General features: G+C 39.2%; 1 protein-coding gene across 1 annotated transcript in view; it reads right to left on the reverse strand.

The window, feature by feature from the left end:
- Window positions 1-26,030, reverse strand: part of LOC149460337 (uncharacterized) — a 58,199-nt gene that overhangs the window by 20,903 nt on the left and 11,266 nt on the right. The window contains exons 4-6 of the mRNA XM_089679912.1: window positions 24,430-24,521; window positions 22,565-22,855; window positions 10,833-10,929 (exon numbers count right to left, since the gene is read on the reverse strand). Of these exons, the coding sequence (XP_089536038.1) occupies window positions 10,833-10,929; window positions 22,565-22,855; window positions 24,430-24,521 (480 nt within the window). The remainder of the gene's footprint in view (window positions 1-10,832; window positions 10,930-22,564; window positions 22,856-24,429; window positions 24,522-26,030) is intronic.

The following is a 26,030-nucleotide window of genomic DNA, read 5'->3' on the forward strand; positions in this document are numbered from 1 at the left end:
TAGGTTCCGAGGGGGTTAAACAGCCCAAGTCAGAGCAGCCCTGTAGGACAATCTGTACTTACAAGGCCCTTGCTGGAGGTCACCTTTCTCCGTGATACCAGACAGGATCTGTAGACATACCTCTCAGAAGCACCTTGAGTTTCAGCATTCTGACCCTTGGGTCACCCACCTGAGGCCTCCTGGCAGCATGAGCCAGGGGAGGCAGTCGCCTCCCTGGATGGAACTCCCTTCTCAGAAGAAGAGGAAGAAGAACCAGATCCCATGTGCTATACAGTAAATGCTATTACCCAACATGCTGAGGGGCACCACTCACTGTAATTGGCTAAAACTACATCCATACTCATGCTGCTGATCTTCATGGGTCACTCCTGTTCACCTAGAACCTCCCAAGGTAGCCTGGATACAGAGGAGCCAATCACAGCAGCAGTAGCAGCAATGTGAGCCACGCAGGATATCCTCACTAAACAATTGTAGCTTTTCTATTAAGCAGAGAAGCTGCTATGTTTTGCCTATCAGTCTCCTGTTAAGCAGGCCACTTTATACTAAACTAGACTATATACATCCTAGCAACTTACCTAGGAGGGTGCTACACCTGTGACTTGTACAACTTTATTCAAGTAACAGATTTGCTTTGTAATTGATCTACTGACCTGGTCCTGGTACTCTGGAAACCTTTCTAGATCCTAGCATCACCCTGTATACTATTCTGTCTTCAAGCACAGGAATACAATTTGTGCACAGTACAGCCTGGAGCCAATCTGTTAGTTGGAGAGAAGGGGGGCGGGAAGAGGAGCAGCGGAGTGCCTTACCATTCTAGGATTTGGGGCTGTGTGTTTCTATTGATGCACACAGTGTAGGGTGATTTAACTCTGGTGGCTACATGCAAAGAGGGCTACAAAGGATACTGTAAGACAGTGGCCTCCAAACTGTGGCCCGGGGGCCAGATGCAGCCCTTTGCTTGCCTTTATCTGGCCCTTGGGGCACTATTTCATCCACTGATACCAACAACTGGGCATAATTCCCCCGACTTACACCAATGAAGGGAGCACAACGCCTTCTAAAGACACTAGTGATGGGGCACAATTCCTCCCAATTACACCAATGATGAGGTCCAATGGCATCAATGGTGGGGCAAAAGTCCTCTGACTGACATCAAACAGAAGGGCGTTATTCTTTCCCACTGGCTTTGGGACCTTTTCTACTCCCACTGTCCACAGTCCGGCCCTCCTAAAGTCTGAAGGACAGTAAACTGGCCCTTTGTTTAGAAAGTTTGGAGAACCCTGCTGTAAGAGAAAGGATACATTCTGTAAAAGGAAATATAGGGCACCAGTCATGACACCAGATTCAGCTGGGATATAGGAGGGATAAAGAGATAAAAAGGTGGCATACTCAGTAAGTGATTAAATCAGCTGCTGAAAGTGGTTTAAAAAAGTGAGGGGTTAATATCACTTTAAAGGCTTACTCCATATTTTGCATTATGTTACATGTTACACCCGTATTTAGGTTGCAACATGGTGCAAATTGAACTCCCACCCCCTGGTGACAGCATATGGGGGTCTTCTCCCCCACAGCAGCTGTCACTCTTGTAACTGATGTGGAGCTTCATCCACACAGTCATGTCGTTCAGTAAGATCTGTAAACTAATAATCTACAAGTCTCCTCTGCCAGAGCAGCACATTGACTTGTAGTTCTCAATGAAACATGAGTATGATCACCACATCCATAGTGCATTGACACCTTCTTCAGCTTCCCAACTATAACTACTAACTACAAGCCTCACCTATTGAGAGTTTCAGAATCCAGCTCAAAACATATCTATGTCTCTATACACAGTAAATTCCTGACAGCAACATATTGTAAACTTGTAACAGCATTGTATCCAGTTGTAAATTGCTCTATAAAACTTTTATTGCCTGTAAGGCTAGGTTCACACCTAGTCAGGTTACGTTTGAGCCATTTCTGCATTGCGTTTTGTGTTTTTGCACTTGTGTTTTCCAGTTCCAGTCAGTGCCACCTAACAGTGCCAATCAGTGCCGCCTATCAGTGCCAGTCAGTGCTGCCTATCAGTGCTGCCTATCAGTGCCATATATGAGTATTGCCTTTCAGTGCCCACCAGTGATGCCTGTCAATGCCCTTCAGTGCCACCTACCAGTGCCTCCTCATCTGTGCCCATCACTGCAGCCTCATTAGCACACATCAGCGAAGGAGAAAAATTACTCATTAAAAAATGTTTATAATTTTTTTTTCACAATTTTCAGTTGTTTTTGGTTTGTTTAGCAAAAAATAAAAAACCCAGAGGTGATCAAAAAGCACCAAAAGAAATCTCTATCTGTCTAAAAAAAATTATAGAAATTTCATATGGGTACAGTGCTGCATGACTGCGCAATTGTCATTTAAAGTGCGACAGCGCTGAAAGCTGAATATTGGCCTGGGCAGGAAGAGAGTGAAAGTGCCTGGTAGACAAGTGGTTAAATTTTTCTTGTTGCTAGGCAGATTTAAAACGCAAAACTCTTGATGGGACTCAAACATGATGGCAGATTACTGCTGGTCCTTGATGAGAGACATTCCACAAGCTGTACATTGGAGATCGTCAAAGAAGAGGTTGTTTATGCAGATGTAACATCACTATTGTGAATGACCTTTTTGTACATATTTTTCTTATCTTCACAATCCAATTCTTACATGGTAATATGCATTCACTCACTTTGATATGCAGTCACTCACAACTTTGTGCTATGACTCGTTAAATGTTTGTTTCATTTTTATTGTATATTGTATCTTATCTTATTCTTGTATGTATGCCTGTATAGCTATTCTTATATGAGCATACATTTCCTGTTTTTATTGAAAATGCAATATTTGATATCTCAAAAACCTGATGTGATAGACAAAAACCGATGCTAGATTTGGAATCAGCACCCAAAATTACATTAAAACCGTTGGAATACCTTATGCCAGAAAAAGTGTGTTGACCAGTGTTATCAAAGGATAACTGAAAAATATATTTTAAAACATTTTTTTAGCTGTATATTTCTTGCTATTACCATCATTCACCACCAACAAACCACCCAAAATAAATTTTCCTGATCCTGACGATTGCTGCGATATTTGTATGTTTTTTGTTGTTTGTACCCATAGTAGAACCCTCGAAACAATGGTGTGCCGTTTGCTTTTTTTTATCCTACCTAAAACACACCAACACTAACTGACACTGACAGTGTTCATTTATTTTTTTAATCTTACCCAGAATATACCTACTCTGACGTTTGACCCTTACCTTGATCCTAACTCTAACCCTGGCACTAACCTACATCAAACCTTCATCTAGATTTTTTTTAATGATTTCTTTACACACTTTTTTATTTACATCTTAAGGAGAGGAAGATACAATGTATCTTTCTCACCATTCAGAAGAGAAAGTAAACACAGGACTGAGCTGCACAGTGACAGACCACTGTGATAGCCAGTCAGAGGCCAATCGCAGCAATCGGCGGATGCAGAACCGGGAGTCTCGGGTCCTAGTCATTAATACGAGTCGCGAGGCTCTCGGTGATGGGGATGCGCTGTGCGGCATGCTCCCAGTACAAAGACAGGTCGCATATATGTGGCCTCACAGATAAAGACCCACTTTAGTGAGGCCACATATCTGCATACTATTTCCAGAAAGGGATTAAATGCACAAAGCCATGTGATCAGGCATGGCTGGAGACCTTTTATCTCCAGCACACAGCAGTAAGGTGCAATGATTCGGAGCCATGCAAGACCTCCTCATCAGGCATGTGATGTGTCATGTGGGTTCTGCATGGCTCTGAAATGTTGTGTCTTGCCTCTGCAACGTGATCACCTGAATAAATACTTGGACATTATCCTCAAGATCTGTGGGTTGCTGATCATTTACGCTCTTGCGTATGTCATTACCCATCTCCAGCTGGTAGTTGCTACAGCAAGGGGTGTATTTACCACAAGGCAAACAAGGCATTTGCCTAGGGCAGCATTTTTTAGGGGGGGCAGCACTGCCCCCAGTAGAAGGGACATATGCGGCATGGGGACCGGGTGGGATCTGAGAGAGGCTGCGGGCTGCTTGATGGTGTGTGCAGAGCACAACTGTCGTTCCCGGGGATGTCCAGAGCTGTGAAGGTGAGTGTCATTCTCTTTGTTGCTGGTGTGGGGGGGTGGATATTAGTGGAAGGCTCTCTCAGGTGGGGGTGGGGATAGGACAGGGGTGTTGTTAGTCACTGTCAGGCTCTCTACATGGGGAGGGGGTCTGGTGTTGGTCACTGTCAGGCTCTCTACATGGGAAGGCGGGTCTGGTGTTGGTCACTGTCAGGCTCTCTACATTAGGAGGGGGGTCTGGTGTTGGTTGGTGTCAGTCTCTCTCCGCCGGGGAGGGGGGGGGGGGGGGCATCTGATTTTTGTGTTGCTTAGGGCAGCACAAAACCTAAATACACCACTGGCTACAGCACCCGCTTAATTTTTTGCCGTCTCTAGGAATATGTGCAAAGGTAATATTGTAAGTATTCTTCCTAATTTCAGCCAGACTTTCTCTAGTTGCAAACCACTAAATAAGGCTGATGTATATTTGTTTAAGCAAAATTATCCTGATAGAAATAAATGGGGGTGGGGGGTTGCCATTCCTGATCACCTTCTAAAAATGTTCATCACCTGGCTAGTCTCAATCTTTTCTGAGTAACTGTCCCATACCTAGGCTGTACTCACAGACATTAGGATAGAAATATGGAAGCTGCCATTGCAGATTGTACACTAGCCTGGAACACAACTGTTCTAGGCTTTTCAGACCTCGTTGGCTGCACACTTGTTTCAGATCAGTGACTCTCTGGGTAGAAAGATCAGAATGAGGCTGACATTGTGGAGCCCCATCTTTAAACCAAATCAACATTGACTGCTCTCACATGGAGGTTCCTAATTGCAGGAGCTTACAGTGATCATGACAATGATAGTGATATGGTAAGATTGTAGTCATGGTGTGCTTGGATATGGGTGTTTCTTTTGGAAGCAAATCAGTAATTTACAGTAAAAGAATAGCAAGTACCTTACACCTCATTATGCCTCCCTGAATAGTTTAATTATAGGTTTTGAGTTGTTCTTAAAAAAATATTTCTTGTCAAACTGCAAAGAATAATTATGGATAGAAAGCTACACCAGGTATGATAGAGGACTGTGCTATCTACCCACCTGTCATTACAAGTAAGTAAAAGTAAAGTCTCTTTTCCTCTGCTCACTTTCCTCTACCCCTGTTTGTTTTCTATGATTCTTGACTCTCTTCCATTTTATTGCTACATGCTCCTCTTGATTTCTCTATTTCTGTATTTTTCTATTTCTTTCTGTCTCTCTTTTTTTCTTTCTTCCTATATCTTTTCATTTCTCTTTTTTGTATGCTCTCTCTTTCTTCCTCTCTTTACTTCTATTTTCTTTTCATTCATATCTCTTGTCTTCTTCCTGTCTCTCCTCTCCCTTTTTCTGTCTCTTATATGTTACCTTTTCTGTCTCTCTAACTCCACGCCACCTTATCTCTTCTCTCTGTTGGCTGATTTTATTCCTTCTCCTCTCCATTTTTTTAATCTCTCATTTCTTTTGCTCAGTGACCCTTGTATTTCCATCTTTTTTCTTTTATGCTCTTTTGTCTCAATGTATATACACCGCGTTACAAATTATTATTCAAATTCTATTTAAGTGTCACAAAGATGAAATATTTTGTTTTTCAGTTTAACTCATGGATGGCATCTTGTTTTCAGGGCTCTTTTGATCACTGAAAACAATCTTGGACACCTGTGATAATTAGATTGGCCAGTGAGCCCAATTTAAGGAAAATCTACTAAAGGAGGGTGTTCCACATTATTAAGCAGAGCACCATTTTCAAGCAATATGGGGAAGAAAAAGGATCTCTCTGCTGCCGAAAAGAGTGAAATAGTTAAATGCCTTGGACGAGGTATGAAAACATTAGATATTTCACGAAAACTTAAGCGTGATCATCGCACTATTAAGAGATTTGTGGCTGATTCAGAGCACAGATGGGTTTGTGCAGATAAAGGCACATTGAGGAAGATTTCTGCCAGATCCATGCATCGGATCAAGAGAGCAGCTGCTAAAATACCATTACATAGCAGCAAACAGATATTTGAAGCTGCTGGTGCCTCTGGAGTCCCACGGACATCAAGGTGTAGAGTCCTCCAGAGTCTTGTAACTGTGCATAAACCTTCTATTAGGCCACCACTAACCAATGCTCACAAGCAGAAACGTCTGCCCAATGCTCATTGGGCAGAAAAATACATGAAGACTAATTTTCAAACAGTCCTGTTCACTAATCAGTGCCGTGCAACCCTGGATGGTCCAGATGGATAGAGTAGTAGATTGTTGGTGGACGGCCACCCTGTTCCAACAAGGCTGCGACGTCAGCAAGGTGGTGGTGGAGTCATGTTTTGGGCTGGAATCATGGGAACAGAGCTGGACGGGCCTTTTATGGTCCCCGAAGGTGTAAAGATGACCTCTGCAAAGTATGTGGAGTTTATGACTGACCACTTTCTTCCCTGGTACAGAAGGAAGAACTATACTTTCCGTAATAAAATCATCTTCATGCATGACAATGCACCATCTCATGCTGCAAAGAATACCTCTGCATCAATGGCTGCTAAGGGGATAACAGGAGAGAAAGTCATGGTGTGGCCTCCATCCTCCCCTGACCTCAATCCTATTGAGAACCTTTGGAACATCCTCAAGCAAAAGATCTATGAGGGTGGGAGGAAGTTTACATCCAAACAGCAGCTCTGGGAGGCTATTCTGACATCTTAAAAACAAATTCAAGCAGAAACTATCCAAAACCTCACAAGCACAAAGGCTCCATTGTTAATTCCAGTCTATGACCAAAACATGCATGTACATAAGTAAAGCACCACATAGTCATATAGCAACTGCCATTCATAAATACATACAGGAATTCAATACTCAGGATAGAATAATGAGAAATAAACCAGAGCTAGACCCTGGTGAAAAGAGGGAGATAGAAGCAGGTGTAACTCAACATTTCTTTTTGGTTATAGATTGGACTTAAAGATGAGTTCAGGTCAGTTTTTAAAAAATAAAAAGGCAGCAACTACAAATACTTTAGTATCTGACTTTTAACCACTTCAAGTCCGGGCACCCCCTTCACCCCCTTCCTGTCCAGGCCAATTTTCAGCTTTCAGTGCTATCACACTTTGAATGACAATTGCGCGGTCCTGCTACACTGTACCCATATGAATTTTTTTAGCATTTTTTGAGACAGATAAAGCTTTATTTTGGTGGTATTTATTCACCACTGGGATTTTTATTTTTTTGCTATATAAATTAAAAAGTCCAAACATTTTGAAAGAAAAAAGTTTTTCTTATAATATTTTGCAAATAAATAATCTTTCTTCACAAATCATGGCCAAAATATATTCAGCTATCTTTTTAGTAAAACAAAAATAACCCAAATTAGTTTATTACCAAAAATGATAATTTTTCAAAAAATGTTTTTGCATTTTTATTTTATTTTTTTATATCACTATTTATGTTTTTTTTTTTTAACATACTGTCACCCTAGCAGTACAGTGTCAGCATAGTAACACTGTACTACTTGTGGGGGGTGATGAAGATTTTTTTTTCTTTTTACACGGATTACTTTTACACCCATGCAGCCATTGAGAAATACTGTGTGAGCTGTGATTGGCCACAGCTTGTCACATGGTACAAGGCTGTTGTGAATAGCCTTGTACCAAGTGACCTCTGTGATCATTCACAGATTTCACTAGTAGTAAGCAATGATATCAGCAAGTGACATCTTGCTTACTACTATTCATGTGATCACTGATTGGGCAATCAGTGATCACATGATTGGGACCTCACACAGGGCGTGTGAACAGGCAGTGAATGCGGAGGCCATTTATAAACTGACACCCGCTCTTGCACTGTTCCCCTCCAGCCGTTTATGTACATGGCCAGACGGGAAGTGGTTAATATACAGGCATACTGTATACCAGCCCAGGGATCCAGTGCTGCCATTACCCAGGCTGGTTCTTTGCCAATCTTTGGGTCCCCAATGCTGCCATCTTGCTTGTTGGAAGCCTGCTGTGGCTTTCTGATGTTTTACACCTGGCTTCCCACTGAGCATGCATGAGAGATGCTGCGCTTTCTAAATATTCCCACAGTCTCCTAGGACACGTGACATGTCCCAAGAGGTTGTGGGTGATGGGGGCTCAGGGGGAAAATTGAGAGCAGGTACCTGTCAGAAATAAGTACCTGCTTTCCAAAAAAAAGATAAATACAGTATATGTGGGAGGGAATCAACAGAACATCGCCTCCCAGGTTTCACTTTAGCAATGGAACAAATCCCTGTGGTGTATTATGCTTGCTGGAACACAACATACTTGGATATTTGTACCTATTGTATAACTCTATTTATATGCTGAATACAACTTTTTTTGCAAATGAATTCTTGTTATGTGGTGTGCTTACTCTGTATACTTACATTTGTTAAACTAGTAGGTTGATACAATGTGGAGGGCTTTAGGCACCTTAAAAATCTTTAATTAATGGTAGCAAACTATTGCAAATAATAGTGGTGTGCTGACCTTTATTGTTCATTTCAAATTTGAGTTAGATCTTTGGGTATACTTAGTTTTCCCTTCTTTAGACCCTCCTGCTTTTTAATCATCTAGGCTTTGGACATTTTTAGGTCACCAATGGGCATAGAAGCCAATTTCTGACACACATATATATTACTATTTCCTCTTTATTCTCAGAATATGAACTGACTTTAGGAATACATCAAATGTGCTTAACAGTAATAATGTTAACAGTCTGTTTAGCGGACAGTTATGATGGAATTACAATCTTGAAATAACTAGAAAAAAACACAAAATCATTTATTTCTGTCCTTGACTATTGTACAATAACAAAAATACACCTGGCTGGAAGAGGTTTTGCAAAAATGTTTCCAAGCAGTCTCCTTCTTATATATATATAGGTTCACTGGCCATTTTATTAGGTACACCTTGCTAGTACCAAGACACTATCCCCCACGCCATGACACCACCACCACCTGCCTGTATCGTTGATGCAAGGCAGGATGTATCCATGCTTTCATGTTGTTTACCCCAAATTCTGATCCTACCATCTGAATGTCGCAGCAACCAGTATGCCCATTCTCCTCTGCCCTCTGACATCAACAAAGCATTTTTGTCCACACAACTGCCCTTTACTGGATATTTTCACGTTTTCAGACCATTGTCTGTAAACCCTAGAGATAATTGTAAATGAAAATCCCAGTAGATCAGCAGTTTTTGAAATACTCAGACCAGCCCGCCTGTCCCCAACAACCATGCCACGTTCAAAGTCACTTAAATCCCCTTTCTTCCCCATTCTGATGCTCGGTTTGAAGTTTAGCAGGTCATCTTCACCACATCTAGATGCTTAAATGCATTGAGTTGCTGCCATGTGATTGGCTGATTAGCAATTAGGTAATAATAATATACACAGGACCATATTCACAATCAACATGGCACAGCATGTAATTACATCTTCGTTTATATATCTATATTTTCTGGATCAACACCCTTTGGATAACTGTGATAACATTTATGATAACGCTTTGCCTACTTGTTAATACTAAAGAACCATATGTACACTCCAGATTTACAATGTAAAAACACCTCTTTAGGACATTCATGGATATTATTAATCATAAGCATAAATCAAATCCAAATCCTATTTTTAAAGTATTTATTTACCCCCATGGGCAGGATTTACTGCAGTAGCTTTTGTTGCCTCTTCTCACAACAATGAAGATGTTCTCACCTGGACTACCCAACCATTTGCATATGCTCCATATTGGAGAGACCATTGCAGAAGTCTGATACTGTCTTTCTGGCTTGGGGATTTTTTTAACCCTTGGAAAAGTCAGCAATAAAGTAAGTTTTAAGCAGCGGTTTTGTCTTTTAAACTATGGGTTCAACTTTTTTGTTATGTGCTTGCAGGAAACTGGGAATCCTGTATCTTGCCACTGAAGTCCAACAGATATATATAAGAATCCAGTGTGTGATTTAGCTTGGTAGCAAGCAAGCAAGACTCAAATATCAGTTTTGAATTGAGTTTGTCTTTCAAATATATTCAACAGCAGAGTGAAAAAGATGCAACATGTACAGGGGTTGATGTGCCCAATGGTGACCCAATACTGATTCACGTTTTTAGCCCTAATAAACCTGGTACTAAATAACTAAATACATCTTCTTACATAAATTCAATGCTGATTTAATGGAATATTCCTATTACAAAGTTAACCATAAGCATGCTCAGCAATGCTGACAATTTGTCACATCTAACCATCATTTCAGTGCCATAGCCAAAAATAAAGTCAGCTAGATATTCAGTAAGTGACATAATTAAAAAACATCATAAAAATAAACATAAACACATAATGAATAAATATTGACTTTATCAGTCAGTATGTGTTTCAATTATTTTCTAAACTTCACACTCCCTAATTCGTACACTGATATCCCACAAAACAGCCAAGCATGCTTAATCAATCTTTAGAATTATAATCCCTATTCACGTGTTAACTACAGATTGGTTTTTGGACCTTATGTTTCTCTGAAACAATGTACTGTAAACAATATTATCCAAAAACCTTGGATCATGTTGCCTTGGTATGTTTTTTTAATTTATCTTCTGGCAACAACCTTTAACTTTTTCTAAATCCTTCAGTCAAAAATGTACAACATATTTCTATAAACAATAAAACAGTATAAGCTATTAATGTCTATTGTCTATTGTAGCATGATAATATGCAAACATACCTGGTTTTAGCAAGAATATGAGAAATAAGCAAAACCCGTTCATTCTAAATCCAGGTCTTCTCTCCATTGTTCCTTTTGTCTTTAGAACAACAGCACTCTGAATATTTGATTAAACTAAATAACTTCTTTATATATCCTTTGTTAGCACATGACCCCTTGATAAACAATGTTAGATGTGTCACTAGACAAAAATCTCTCTGTTGGACAACCCATTACATATCATATTTAGTAAATTGGTCTCCCATTTCTTTGACAAGTGACTAGTGAGACATCTCAGCTATTATCAGCCACATATAGATTGAAATAATTGAACTTAAATGTGACTCATTTCCTTAAACCGATGGAATGTGTCAAGATAATCTATTCCATTCTTGTAAATTAAAATATTTTATTTATTAATTGTATTATGATTACTAATATTGTTGTTATTATTATCCTCCAGTCTCTCTTATTAATAAACTTATTTTAAACTTATATTAGTAATTAATATCATTAATATTATCTTTCAGTCTTACATGACATCTAATTAGTAAACTTTAACAACTATTTTTCATTTATTTAATTTTTTAGATTACTTAAATTTGTCTGCCTACTTGCGTAGCTAAAAGATTTGGTTTTAGAAAAATAAATAACAAAGAAGCAGTAAGATCTGTAAACAATTAAAACACCTTTTTGTTTATTTAGTTTTGTGTATTTAAAGGAAAACATAAATAAATAAATAAAACTTTGGCTCAAGTTGGGAATTATTTTTTTTTATCTTTCAGTTTTTGGTAGATACTGGTGAGTTAAACCACCTGCCATGCCCCATATTTTTCCTTAAGGTCTTGCGGTTGCTAAAATCTTTGGTTGTCCTAAATTTACTTTATAGTTTATTTAATGGTATATACTAAATACTGTAAACTCATCCAAAAGGTACCAGTATGCAGCACAAGACATAACCAACCAGATTCCAACTCTAATGGCATCATTTGTGCTTCATTAGTTTCAGGAGGGGGCAGGGGACACATCATGGGGTTTATTTACTAAAGCTGGAGAGTCCAAAATCAGACTCCCTTCTGCATAGAAACCAATCAGCTTCTAACCTCAGCTTGTTCAATGAAGCTTTGGCAATGAAACCAGGAAGCTGATTGGTTTCTATGCAGAAAGGAGTCTGATTTTGGACTCTCCAGCTTTAGTAAATAAACCCCCATGGGTCTAATAGATGCCTGATGTCTCATTAGATAGAATCTGATAGTGGTATATATGGGCACCCATGGCCAATTATTTTTTAACACCCCCTCAGACAAATTCACACACAACAAAAAATAATTAAAGAATTGTGGGTGTGGTCAAATCATGCTAATAGTGGGACGTGCTTGAAGGGGCATAGTTAAATACTCTGTATACACATCACACATATGCCACAGTTCTTTTACCTACACTTCCAGGAGTGCGTAATGCAGAAAATGGGTAACACACAGGCCACTGGGAGGATATGACCAAACATTGTCCCCTCCTACCAGTACAATACGCCCTTAAGTTAATATCCCCCCCAGTAGAGGTCTCAGTCAACAGCTCCAATCTCCCCCCAGTGCAGATCTTCCCCCACAGCACTGAATCCCCCCTCACAGCTAGACCCCCTTTCCAACCTAACCCTTCAGTACAGACACTCTTCAGTACAACCCCCCCCCCATGAATACAAATGCTCCTCAGTACAGACCCCCAGCAGTACAGATCCCCCAGTACAGACACCCATCAGTACAGACCCCCCAGTACAGATACCCCTTAGTACAGAGCCCCCCCCCCCACCCCTCAGTACAGACACTCCTCAGTTAAGCCTTTCTCATATTGGTCAGTACGGGCCATGCTCAGTACAGACCCACCCCACTACAAACCCCCAGTACACACAACCTTCAGTTCAAACACCTCTCAGTACACACCCCTGAGTACAGGCACCTTCATTACAGACACCCTCAGTACAGACACCCTTCAGTTAAGACCCCATAAGTACAGATCCCCACCCTCAGTACATACATGCCCCCCAATACAGGCCCCCAGTACATATAGTACACCCTTCAGTACAGACCCCTCTCAGTACAGACCTTTCTGTACAAATGCCCATTAGTATAGACCCTGCAGACAATACAGACCCCCTAAATACAGACAAAATCAACAAATGCTTCCTAGAAATAGGTGTGATAGCCAAGCTTGACTCCGATGAAGAAGGGGTTGCCTTCAAACGTGTTAGCTGTTAGGGACCCTGGTGAGGTCCCATTGGGCTACAAAAGAGTAGCTTGATGAGCAATTTTAAATCAGACGTTTGTTTTTTTGTAGCCCCTAAATGAAGACTACTCAGTACGGAACACCCAGTAAAGACACTTCTTATTACAGACCCCTCTGTACAGACCCTCCCAGTACAGACCCCTCTCAGTACAGGCTCCCCAATACAGACATCATCTTCAGTGCATATCATCCCCTCAGTACCCTTTCAATGTAGACTTACCAGATTCAGCAGCAGTTCAGAGTAAATTAAGTCTTCCCATTGGGCAAAGTCAAGAAGGAGTGGAAATATTGTGGGTGCACTCCAAAAAATGCCACGTCCCTATTTTCTAAATAGAATATATCGCTAAACCCCCTATGTAACTTTATAGGCATTCATATCACAACTTGTAGTAAAAATGTAATATTCATTTTATTTATACAAATTTAAAAAGATGAGAACCACAAATATGTACAGCTTTTCTTTTACATTACATCATACAGGGTGTACAACACAGCTTGTCATAAAAGGTATGGTAGATGTGATGTGTTTCAATTCACCCGATGCGTTTCAGAGATACACAACTCCTTCCTCAAAGTGTCAGGAATTCCACATTTCTACAATGCATATGTACAGATTGTAAACACAAAACCATATATCTTGTTTTATATATAGTGCAGTAAATTACATAGATCTGCTGCTCACAGAAATGGCAGTTATTACATGTGAAAAAAGCCATGGTATGTAGAAACAACAAATAATAGACATCACTGTTCCAGCCAAGTGGACCAAGAGGCGTATCAGGTCACAATGTACATTTTATCATGTGTGCAATTTCAAAAAAAATACCGCAGTGAAAGTGGGAATAAAAAAAATCTAACTTAGAATACATTATTTCATAGGAAAAAGCTAGAAATATCCTACAAACTCTATGTACAATATGAAAGCACGTGTACAAGGTCACAGTTTCAGAGGGAGAGGCCAGGCAAAATAAAATGAGAATGTATTATTTCACATAAATATTACATCTGTAATATTTATGGTGGAGCATACTGTGATATTTATGGTGGAGCATCTGTAATATTTATGGTGGAACATAGTGTGACATTTATGGTGGAACATCTGTAATATTTATTTTGGAGCATACTGTGATAGTTATGGTGGAGTATCTGTAATATTTATGGTGGAGCATACTGTGATATGTATGGTGGAGTATCTGTAATATTTATGGTGGAGCATCTATAATATTTATGGTGGAGCATACTGTAATATTTATGGTGGAGCATCTGTGATATTTATGGTGGAACATACTGTGATATTTATGGTGGAGCATCTGTAATATTTATTTTGGAGCATACTGTGATATTTATGGTGGAGAATCTGTGATATTTATGGTGGAGCATACTGTAATATTTATGGTGGAGCATACTGTGATATTTATGGTGGAGCATACTGTAATATTTATGGTGGAGCATACTGTGATATTTATGGTGGAGCATACTGTAATATTTATGGTGGAGCATACTGTGATATGTATGGTGGAGCATCTGTGATACTTATGCTGGAGCATACTGTGATATGTATAGTGGAGCATACTGTAATATTTATGGTGGAGCATCTCTGATATTTATGGTGGAACAAACTGTGATATTTATGGTGGAGCATCTGTAAAATTAAATGGTGGAGCATCTGTAATATTTATGGTGGAACATACTGCGATATGTATTGTGGAGCATCTGTGATATTTATGGTGGAGCATCTGTGATATTTATGGTGGAGCATCTGTAATATTTATGGCGGAACATACTGTGATGTTTATGGCAGAGCATACTGTGATATTTATGGTGGAGCATCTGTGATATTTATGGTGGAGCATCTGTAATATTTATGGCGGAACATACTGTGATGTTTATGGCAGAGCATACTGTGATATTTATGGCGGAGCATACTGTGATATTTATGGTGGATCATCTGTGATATTTATGGTGGAGCATCTGTGATATTTATGGTGGAGCATCTGTAAAATTAAATGGTGGAGCATGTGTAATATTTATGGTGGATCATGCTGTGATATTTGTGGTGGAATATACTGTGATATTTATGGTGGAGCATCCTGTAATATTTATAGTGGAACATACTGTGATATTTATAGTGGAACATACTGTGACATTTATGGTGGAGCATACTGTAATATTTATAGTGGAACAAAATGTGATATTTATGGTATAAAACAGAAAAAAATATACGAACGCTGGATAATAATCAAAGAGCGACTAGCATGAAAGGCAAACCCCAGAAGCTTCCTTAGTAAATGTATAGATAGAACATGCAGTACTAATAAACTATTAAAATAAAAACAAGTGACATACAATGCAATAGTCAGAACGATAATAATAGTATAATCCCTGCTAGATGATATTAGTAGAGGGATAGTGAAATGTCTAAAACATCCAAAGATATGCTCTATACTAGTGATTGAGCATAACCAACATAAGTGATTCTGCGGTGCACGGTGCAGATTCTCAAGACAGAATGGTGAGAAAATTAGTGACTTCTGTGACCACGTTCATCCCACAGAGGTGAATGTAGATTGCACTAACCAGAAAGCGCAATGGTAATGCGCATTTGAGTGTTAACCAACTCCTGGTCATCTGCCTATGGGTACTGGATCACAGCAAGGATCGTCTTGGCCTGCGTCAGTTAAGCAAGTGTCTCAACCTCAGGGTCTCCAGGTACCAGGAGATAAGTAATCCTCTCACCACCAGGGGGAGCTTGTTTCACCATGTATATAGTGACCACCAGGTCATCATTCTCTACCTTGAAGGAGGGGGGGCTCGGGAGTAACGAGCCCAAACACAGAAGAATCTGATAGTGTAGTACTTTAATGAAAGCCACAGGTATACCACTAAGAATGCACTACTCACATAACAGTGGTAAGGAACTGGCAATGGAGAAATAAAATGGTCGCCGGCCGTCCACGAGGGCCGTGTGGTGTGACGTCACAGGATATAGGGCACCTATATCGGATGACCAGGAGTTGGTTAACACTCAAATGCGCATTACCATTGCGCTTTCTGGTTAGTGCAATCTACATTCACCTCTGTGGGATGAACGTGGTCACAGAAGTCACTAATTTTCTCACCATTCTGTCTTGAGAATCTGCACCGTGCACCGCAGAATCACTTATGTTGGTTATGCTCAATCACTAGTATAGAGCATATCTTTGGATGTTTTAGACATTTCACTATCCCTCTACTAATATCATCTAGCAGGGATTATACTATTATTATCGTTCTGACTATTGCATTTTATGTCACTTGTTTTTATTGTAATAGTTTATTAGCGCTGCATGTTCTATCTATACTGTGATATTTATGGTGGATCATGCTGTGATATTTATGGTGAAGCATCTGTAATATTTATAGTAAAGCTTACTGTGATATTTATGGTGGAGCATACTATACTCTTACCATCCCTTGTGCCATGTCTGCAGTCTCTGACCATCTCCTGTACTACTCCTGCAGTCTCTGACCCTCCCCTGTATTAACTGCAGTAACCTCTAGCAACCAATCAGTGAGAGGTGATGTTCTGTAACCTCTAGCAACCAATCACTGAGTGTGGACCAGCTCTTTATGTTTATATTATTAAATGTTTTTTTTTTTTTAAATGTGTGTGTGTTTATTTGTTTTTTTTTGGGCTGTTGGGGTGGAGAGCAATATTGTTTGGGGAAGCCCAAGAAAATCCCAGACTATATTTAACCACACCTCCTTTAAGCCACACCCACTTTTTGGTGCGGAGCGTTTCGCGTGTAACAAAATGTTTGCCTCCAAGCCACACCCACAACTGATGCCCCACCCCTAATTTACATATCGCTCCACCTACACTGGCTTTCTGGACATACAATAAAAAAGTGTCCCTAAAAAATGTTTTTAAATGTTGGCAACTATGCACACTATGCATAGGTAGGTACACAGGTAGGCCACAGTTTCACAGGGGAAGACCAGACAAGTCTGAATACAAAAATAACATTTAGAGTAAATTATTTTACAGACAAAAAATCCAGAAGCATTATAAATGCATGCAAACTATATAAGCGGCTTTAATAGGCTTCAGATTGAGAGGGAGAGACCAGGCAGGTGTTATGAATGAAATCATTCCTACTGCTGAGACAGGAACTCTCCAGTCAGCAAAGCTCATGCTTGATGCTAGTTATAAAGCTCTAGTTCTGACTGAGCAGGGGGTGTCTCAGACCGGTTCATAACATAAACACAGAGCAACAGTTCTATTTATTATTTATTTATTTATTTTAAGTACTTATATAGTGCTGTCAATATACGCAACACTTTACATATATATATATTGTACATTCACATCAGTCCCTAATCCTCAAAGGGCGTAAAATCTAAGGTCCCTAACTTACATTCATACATACACATACTAGGGCCAATTTAGACAGGATCCAATTCACCTACCAGCATGTCTTTGAAGTGTGGGAGGAAATCGGAGAACCTGGAGGAAACCCACGCAGGCACAGGGAGAACATGCAAACTCCAGGCAGGTGGTGCCGTAGTTGGGATTTGAATTCCCAACCATGCTATTCTGCAGCATGCTGGTGGGGGACAGGCTCCACTTCCACGTGGAGTACAGCAAAAACAAAGCAGGAGCCGTACGAAGATCCGGCGGCCATTTTAGTGTGTGGCTGTTCAGCCCTATCTTTCCTTTATGCTTTGTTTTTGCTGTACTCCATGTGGAAGTGTTTTGTTTAACCTTTTCACCTATAAATTTGGAATATTACTAAACTGTGAGCACCTTCCTGTTTGGCTCTTTTCTGAGCTAATGATCCCCAGGACCCCAGCAGATTTGCAGTTGCAGAGGAGTCTCATGCCCAGAGTAGGGATCCTTTCCCACACTGTCTGGTCTGTTTAAAGGGGGGTTCCTACTGATTCCTAGTTGAAGTACACCATTCAACAAACTGCACTTTGATTATGCGCATCTGGTGAGTGAGCATTTTTATTAACCTCCCGCATGGATAAAACCACACAATTGGTCCAATGGGGTTTGACCTGAAATTTGGATGTTGGGCATTTGTAGATTGGCCAAACAATTGGGCTGCTGTGCTTGATGCAACTGGAAGTAATTCATTTATTGACAGTATTACTACTGCCAATAAATAAATACTTTCTGTGGTGCAGACTGTTGCCAGCATTTTAGCAACCATTTATGCAGTGATGTCTATTTTTGGTCAATGATGGCACCAAGGATACCCTACCCTTAAAGAAATGCCATTGGCGAGAGTCAAGTCTTCGTCAGAGGCAACCATGTCGGTGGGTCAGCAGTTTTTTAATACTAACTGGTTGGCGGGCATCATTCATCAAAATTGACATGGATATACATCACTGGACAATGTGATCGATTTATTTATTTACATCATGGGACTTTTTTTTAAATAAGGATTTATGAAAGGATGTGTGGTGTCTTTAGTTTACATTTTTTCTGTGAACAAGTAACCTTTTCATAGGAGGGTGGTGTCTGGGGGCCCCTTTATTTTGAAAAGGGCTTCTAGATTTCAATAAGATTTACAATATTCTACCTGCAGACACCCACAACCACTAGATGAGGGTTGTGGGGAAGAGGCCCTTGTCCTCTTCAACATGGGAACAAAGTGCTTTGTCAGAGGGGTCCTCCCTGGCAACCCGTCATATTCTGCCCCATGTATTTTTATGTCTTGTATTAAACTGCATGAGGTTATCAGTATTCTGCAGTATGCTGGCATCTTGTGGCAGGTCTGGCCATTGCAACTTGTTTACCAATGTGTGATTTTGGTTTCTTTCTATTTCCACCCATCCTGTTGAGGACTAGTCTGAGTTTAATCTTAGCTAGACCCCCCTCCCCTCCACGTATTCTAATTTCCCTCAGTCAGTGTTAGTATTCCGTAGAGACAGGGCTCAGGAAAGTAATTGTCTTCTTAAACTATCTTAAACTTTCCTTGACTATCAGAATCACTAATTTATGGTTTTATATATTTTTTTCCATGAATGTGTTATTTCCAATAGTCTATTCTCTTCAATTCATAGCTTTTCTCTTGGTTTGCTGCTTCCAGTAGTGCAAACGTATATTAGAGCTTTTATCCAATCATATTTCAGCCACGATAGCCCACGTGTTGTAAGGGTCAAATACATCTGCCCTGAGGACTTCAGAATCTACCGTGCAGGCAACTGTAGCTTACAGTAAGTGGCAATGAAACCATAGTTTTAGCTGGTTCATGCCAACAGTATGCAAATACGTGGCTTCTCCATGGCTGGGCCTTGACTCTGAGCGGCTGCTTATTTGTGTAAGAAAAGTAAACAAACATGTGCCCAGAGCTTGCACCCTTTTTGCTCCTCGCACTTTTACCGGCGTCCCACAGAAAGGTCCCATCATTACTTGCGATCATGACTTTTCCCATCATGTGATTGGTGTGACAGTCAATCATGGTGGTCACATGACCCTAAACCCCACCCCGCCAAACAGATTCACAAACCCATTAAAGGGCCGGGAGGCGCCAGTGTCAAGGGGTTAACTAAACAGTTGGTGACACCAGGGACATTTAGCAGGCATACAATCACATCTGCATCCTTTTCTACTTTTCCAGACCTAAATGTGACAAATCAGAGGTAGCCTGCTGTAAATGGACACAGCAAACTACTGTGTGTCCCTGGATCTGTAGCCATTGATCATATTAAGCACCCATGTTAGTTGTAAATCGTTTGTCTTCTCCCTGTAAACTGATACATCTGCAAGAGAGCAGACTTACTTGCTAGATCACCAAATGAAAATAAAAGAATGAAAGCTTAAAAAAGAAAACACATGCAGCCATCACATCTAAGAATTGGTAAGCTGCAATATAATAAATGTTTACTTTTGAGTTTAATACAGCTTTAAATAATTTTGCTAATTTCTAGGTAACCCATGCTCCGCTTTTTCCGTGTCCCCATTTTTATCGTGCTGAATCTTTAAGGTTACAGCAAACAATTACCGGGTCAAATCAGGTAGGACATCACTGAACACTGATTGTGAAATACACAGCCTGAAATTGACTGACTTTTTTTTATGTTGATATGGCCTTTATTTAATGTTAAACTGTTTTTTTTGTTTATTTTTAATAAAGGGGGCTTTTGTTCTACATGTGTTATTTGGAGGTTTCATTTAGTTTATGTTTTGTTTTGTTTTTTTACTTTATGTTGATAATGTCTTTTTTAGGTTTGGGGCACTTAAAGTGGAACATTGGTTTACTGAACAAATAATCCTAAGTGCAAGTACGGTATGTTCTTTATTTTGCTCACATTCAATGTACACCTCTATAGCCATAGAAAAATAATGATTAGACATGTACCAGCTAGGCTTATTATCCCTGAACAAAACTTTCCTGTTGCTAAAACACCAGCCTGTACTCCTTGCTTGTAGTAAATTTGGACATAGCCTTTCTAATTAAAATTATCATTTTACTGGTCTATTTTTCACTACTGTATCATCTGCGGTCTCATCATTCCTATAGTAAAACACTGGCCTATACTCATTGGGATTGATTTGCTAAAGGTGAATTGGTTGTTTAATTGGCAAGGGAATTAGCCCCAGAGCTTAGTAAATGAGATAAAGCTCTGCTGACTTCCATCATTCAATCATGTTCAAGGAAAAATCATAGTTTTTTATTTTCCTTGCAGGTGATTGGGCATTCTTTTCAAGGTGAAACTTCACCACATTCATTAAGCTACGGGGAACATTCTCAAAATGAACAACCTATTTGTCTTTAGTAAATTGACTCCTTTGTCTCTAGTACATTTTGGCCTATTATCCGTAAAAAAAACCTTCCTGCTTCTGACAAGTTGAATTCTTAATGAGAACTTGTGCTACCAGAGTATGCTGCTGCTGAGACTACCCGTGAAAGTCTTACCATTCTGTAACACCACAGCCAGCTAAAATGATTGTAAAGGCTCAAGGTTTTTAACCTTCATGCATTCTATTTTCTGTTAATGTTTTAGGTCCTTCTGTTTTGCTGATGACAATTCTCCATTGATGTGGAAAAAGAAAAACATCATTTGGCCTCTTCAATGTTGATACAGTTTCAGAAATACCACTGCCAAGATGTATTTTTCACTGTCGTGTTGCTATCTCCTGTTGCTATCTGTTGAAGCCAGATTTTTATTCAATGTCAGATGTTACCAATTAGGTAACCAAAAAGAACCAAATGTTATGTTTTATTCTGCTATGTTATACATTAAAATCACCCATTCAAATGTATAACGAATTATTTATTTTCTTTATTTTTTTATTTCTTCGGCATAATGTAACAAGCTACAATTTGGATCTACTATTTTGCAATGTAAATAAATACACTTAGTACTTTTCAATGGAAAAAAATAAATATAGTTCCATTTTTGGTATAAAACACAAATATAATACAAATAACACAGAATGTGAAAATGCATTCTACAACTTTGAATATGTTGAGTATGTATGGTTTCATAAGCAGAAGCCAGCACTGCTGGATGGTTTGGTACATTTTAAAGCATGTAACAGGTGGAATTGAAATTAACTTTACAAAGAGAAGTTAAGGCAAACAGTACAGTAGATAGTATGTAAAAGTAAAGTAATATAGTATGTAAATGTAAAGTAACTAGTGGGCAGCACAGTGGCTAAATGGTTAGCACTTCCTCCTGGCAGTACTAGGGTTGTTGGTTCAAATCCCAACCACGGCACCACCTGCCTGGAGTTTGCATGTTCTCCCTGTGCCTCTGTGGGTTTCCTCCGGGTACTCCGGTTTCCTCCACATTCCAAAGACATGCTGGTAGGTTAATTGGATCCTGTCTAAATTGGCCCTAGTATGTGTATGTATGAATGTAAGTTAGAGACCTTAGATTGTATGCCCCCTGAGGGTTAGAGACTGATGTGAACGTACAATATATATGTAAATCGCTGCATAAATTGATGGCGCTATATACGTACCTGAAAAAAATAAAATAATATTCCAGACATCACTGCCAGACAATGTGACCTCACTTTTTCTGCTGCAGTTAAAGCAATACAGCTTGGTCAAAGACTACCCATTTATCAGAGGTTGAAGGAGCAGCACACAGATAAGGCTAGTGCTATGCATTGCCATTAGGCAGTGTTCCATGCATAGTTGGAAAGTCTGAATAATTTAGTGTGCTGTCCCTCCTCTTTTACTCTAAACATGCTGTGCAGGGAAGCACAAAATACTAATACAAAATCAGGCTCTTAAGGATATTTTAATAAATACATGACTAGCTTATAAGGTGGTATTTTTTATCAGTCTACGTTGCTTTGGCAGTTCAGGATTTGGGGATAGGTCCTCATAAAATGAATCACCCGCCAGCCTCTTATATCATTGCAAGATAGCCTTCAAAATTCATTCTGAAACTTATGTTTCATAGTTAAATATTCCTCTGTTAAAGTTTGGGGCATTAACAACTGTAGGGTTAGGCAGTAGTCAAGGGAATGGTTGACGTGTTGGTGAAGGAGATGGTCGACGTGATGGCTGATGTGGTGGATGATGTAGCGGCTGCCGTGGATGAATTGTTGGATGTCTTTCTGTGTGAATTGGTGGTTGCCGTGGTAATACATTAGCATGGTGGATATTGTGAGGATAGTGAGGATAGTATGATGGAAGCTCAAAATCCGGTAGAACCCCTGCAGTGGTGCCCACGCTGACAGGGATAGTAGTCAAGGCAACAGGTGCAGCAATTCCAAAACTCAGATAACCTAAAGAGTTCAGCAATGCCAGAATCTGAAAAGAACGATGGACAAATATTAACATATATACAGTATTTTCATACAGTGGTTCTAAAGGCTGAAGGTTTATTATCTTCAGACATTCTTCAGTGTGCAGCTCCCCCTCAGCATCCCCCCAATGCTTACTTGAGCCCTGGATCCAGTGATGTGCACATGAACATTGTCTCTCTCAGGTTTCTCTCTCCCCATTGGCTGAGACACAGCCATTGGCTCCTTCTGCTATCAAATCATAGTTAGTGAGGAGAGAGCCTGTGGGGGCGAGCCACTGGAGTAGAGGGCAGAGAAGACATTTGCGGGACTTATTAACCACTGGTATCTCCAGAAAATGTACCTGACGACTGCCCAATGCTATCACATAGGCGGCTTGTTAGCTCACTTGTGATAGCTATAACGTTAAATATAAATAAATAAATAAATTCAGTTAAACAAACTATAATAAAATAAAAATAATAAAAATTCAGTTAAACAAACTATAATAATAAAAAAAAAAAAATTCAGTTAAACAAACTATAATAAAATAAAATAAAAAAAAATTAAATGCAGCTCCATCACCCTACACACACCCACAAATGTATACATGATACAGGGTGGCACATGTATATAAATGACGATTGTGCCACACATATTATATATAGCTATAATCATCTGAGTGAGAATAATCATTTTAGGACCATCATTTATGGCTTCTTTGAATCTGAGCTGTAAGCTGTATGCCTATTGATAATTTTGGGTACTGACATTTAGCAGAAACATGCAATTTTAATGTCTGACACATTTGGTATCTATTTACTGTACAACGCCTTATCTTATTTTGTACAAAACTGTGATTAAATTGTGTTTGTGTGCAATAAAATTAATTTTAGTGTATTTTTTCCTGAAAATAAAAAACTGATTGACAGTTGAACAAATATCAAGCAGAATAAAAATGTGCAATTGCCATCTTTTTATTCTACAAGGCTTCTGCTTTATAAAAATATAACACATTTTAAATAATTTTATAGCCAGAAACATAGATTTTAACATGTGTGTGAAAAATGAAGAACAATTCTCTAGAGCAGAGGGGATAATAAATTTACTTCCAACAAAAAGTAGGGGTTATACCTTGGTTCTTTTATTATTGGAGATATAATCTTAGCACTACATGAGGTGGATCAGAATTTGTGCTGAATAGGTTTTAAAAATCTAAAGTCATTAAAGTATGTGTAGAAAGTCTTAATAACAGCCAACCACAATCAGAATTTCATATTTATCTGATTTTCCCTGCTAAAGGGATGTTATAATGTTTTGGAGTCAAGTTTTTTTCTTTTTAATCTGTTCTTTTATTAAATTAACAATATATGCTTTATAAATTGTCCTTTTATTAATGATGAAGAATTCTCAGAGAACTATGGGTTTTCTGAAGAGATATTACAGCAGTAGTTACAGTATCTCCTTTGAGACAATCCGCCTCACATTGAAACCTCAGGCAGACCCAGAGGGAAGGGGAGAAAGGGAAAAATAGGATATTAGTACTCTTATTAGATACACATTCCAGTGTGATAATTAATGCATAATTAGGTTACAACTTACCCCAAATATACCAAATGCAAGTAGAATTACTCCTCCAGCGATACCTAATGCAATGAAAAGCCTATCATAGTAGGTAAGTCCTCCAGCAGCTCCTGCAGGTGAAAATTGAAAATAATTATGTATCTGATGCAAATACATCCATTACATAAACAGCTTGACAGTTTGGCATAAACAGTATGCCACGTTGGCATTGTCCAGTTAAGCCATGGAAAATGTTTGAGGAGTTTCAAGAACTTTAGGTGACAACTCAGCCTAGCAGAGTTTTGTAGTGCAAGAATAAGTGGCTTCTTGTACGTTATAAACACTGGTTAAGTGAAGGGGCATTTCAGGGCTATAAGTATGATACAGCAAGAATCATAAAAACATCTCTCTCTCTCTCTCTCTCTCTCTCTCTCTCTCTATAATTATTTTTATATATATATATATATATATATTAAACAAAATGTGGATATCATGCAACTCTTAAAATGTGCAAATTAGTGCCAGAAAAAAAGAAAGTGAATATTCAGTATTAATATGCATATTTTATGAATTGTATAATATATAATTTTATTTTATATGCACATTTTGTCTTAGGAAATGATTGCCTGATTTATACACATGGTACAAAATGACAACTGAGTTTTTAAAGGGATAGTAGCACAATACAATTTTTTATTTTTTTCATACTAGTTTATGGGTGTTGGTGTATGCTGCTGCCCAAATTATTTCCTTTATGTATGAAGATTTGCTAAGTGCAAAGTTTGTTTGTTTTTCTAATCATTAGAGGGGTCAACATTCGTTTTCATTCGCAGTGATGAGAAAATTTGAAGGAACAGGATGGAAAATGTTTCTTGAACAAACAAATTTCTAATAATGTATGTGGTTTTCATTTTGGTAATGTCCATCCATTTCAAAATCGTATATTAAAAAAAAAAATCTTTCGAATGACTGAGAATGTTCTGAGAATTTATACACAAATTTTCCTAAAACTTTCCTAAGAATTTTCTTTCAAAATACTACGCATCTATGACCCGCTTAAAATGAACAGTATAAGATAAGGCTCTTACACAACTACTGCTGAAAAAAGCAGTAAAAGTAACTGCATATCTCTGCGAATCTGCAAATTGCGTTGCAATTGCAGCACATCACCCTGCTTGTGTTTGGATGCCATTGTCCTTCAATGGCACCCCAATTGCGATGAGACTCTGCCGCAAAGATCGTGCAGTAATCATGGCAAACCTTTCCAAATCACGTTTGTCTCATGAAAAGGAGCAAGAGTGTCTTTTCAAGTCACAAATGTGCATAGAGCATCCCACTTAAGTGAATGGGTTGCCATATGTGACACACAATCGCTTGGCAATCGTCTGTCAAATCGCATAGTGGGAACACTTGCTCCTGCTATGCAAACGTGTGAATGCAGCCTTAGAATTCCCTTCAGTAGCAATTTGAGGTGTAGCAAATGTACATTCTGAAGCAAGATGATTTATTAGTACCTGTGGCTGTTGCAGTTGCGGCCAGGGGCGGACTGACCATTTGGAAACTCGGGCACTGCCCGAGGGCCCGGGGTCAGTAGGGGGCCCCATGAGATGCCCCTTGTACCTTTTTCATAGGCTTTTTTG

This window comes from Staurois parvus, unplaced genomic scaffold (genome assembly GCF_062004578.1).
Source record: "Staurois parvus isolate SC_StPar_1 unplaced genomic scaffold, SC_StPar_1.0 ptg000232l, whole genome shotgun sequence".
Classification (NCBI taxonomy): Eukaryota; Metazoa; Chordata; class Amphibia; order Anura; family Ranidae; genus Staurois; species Staurois parvus.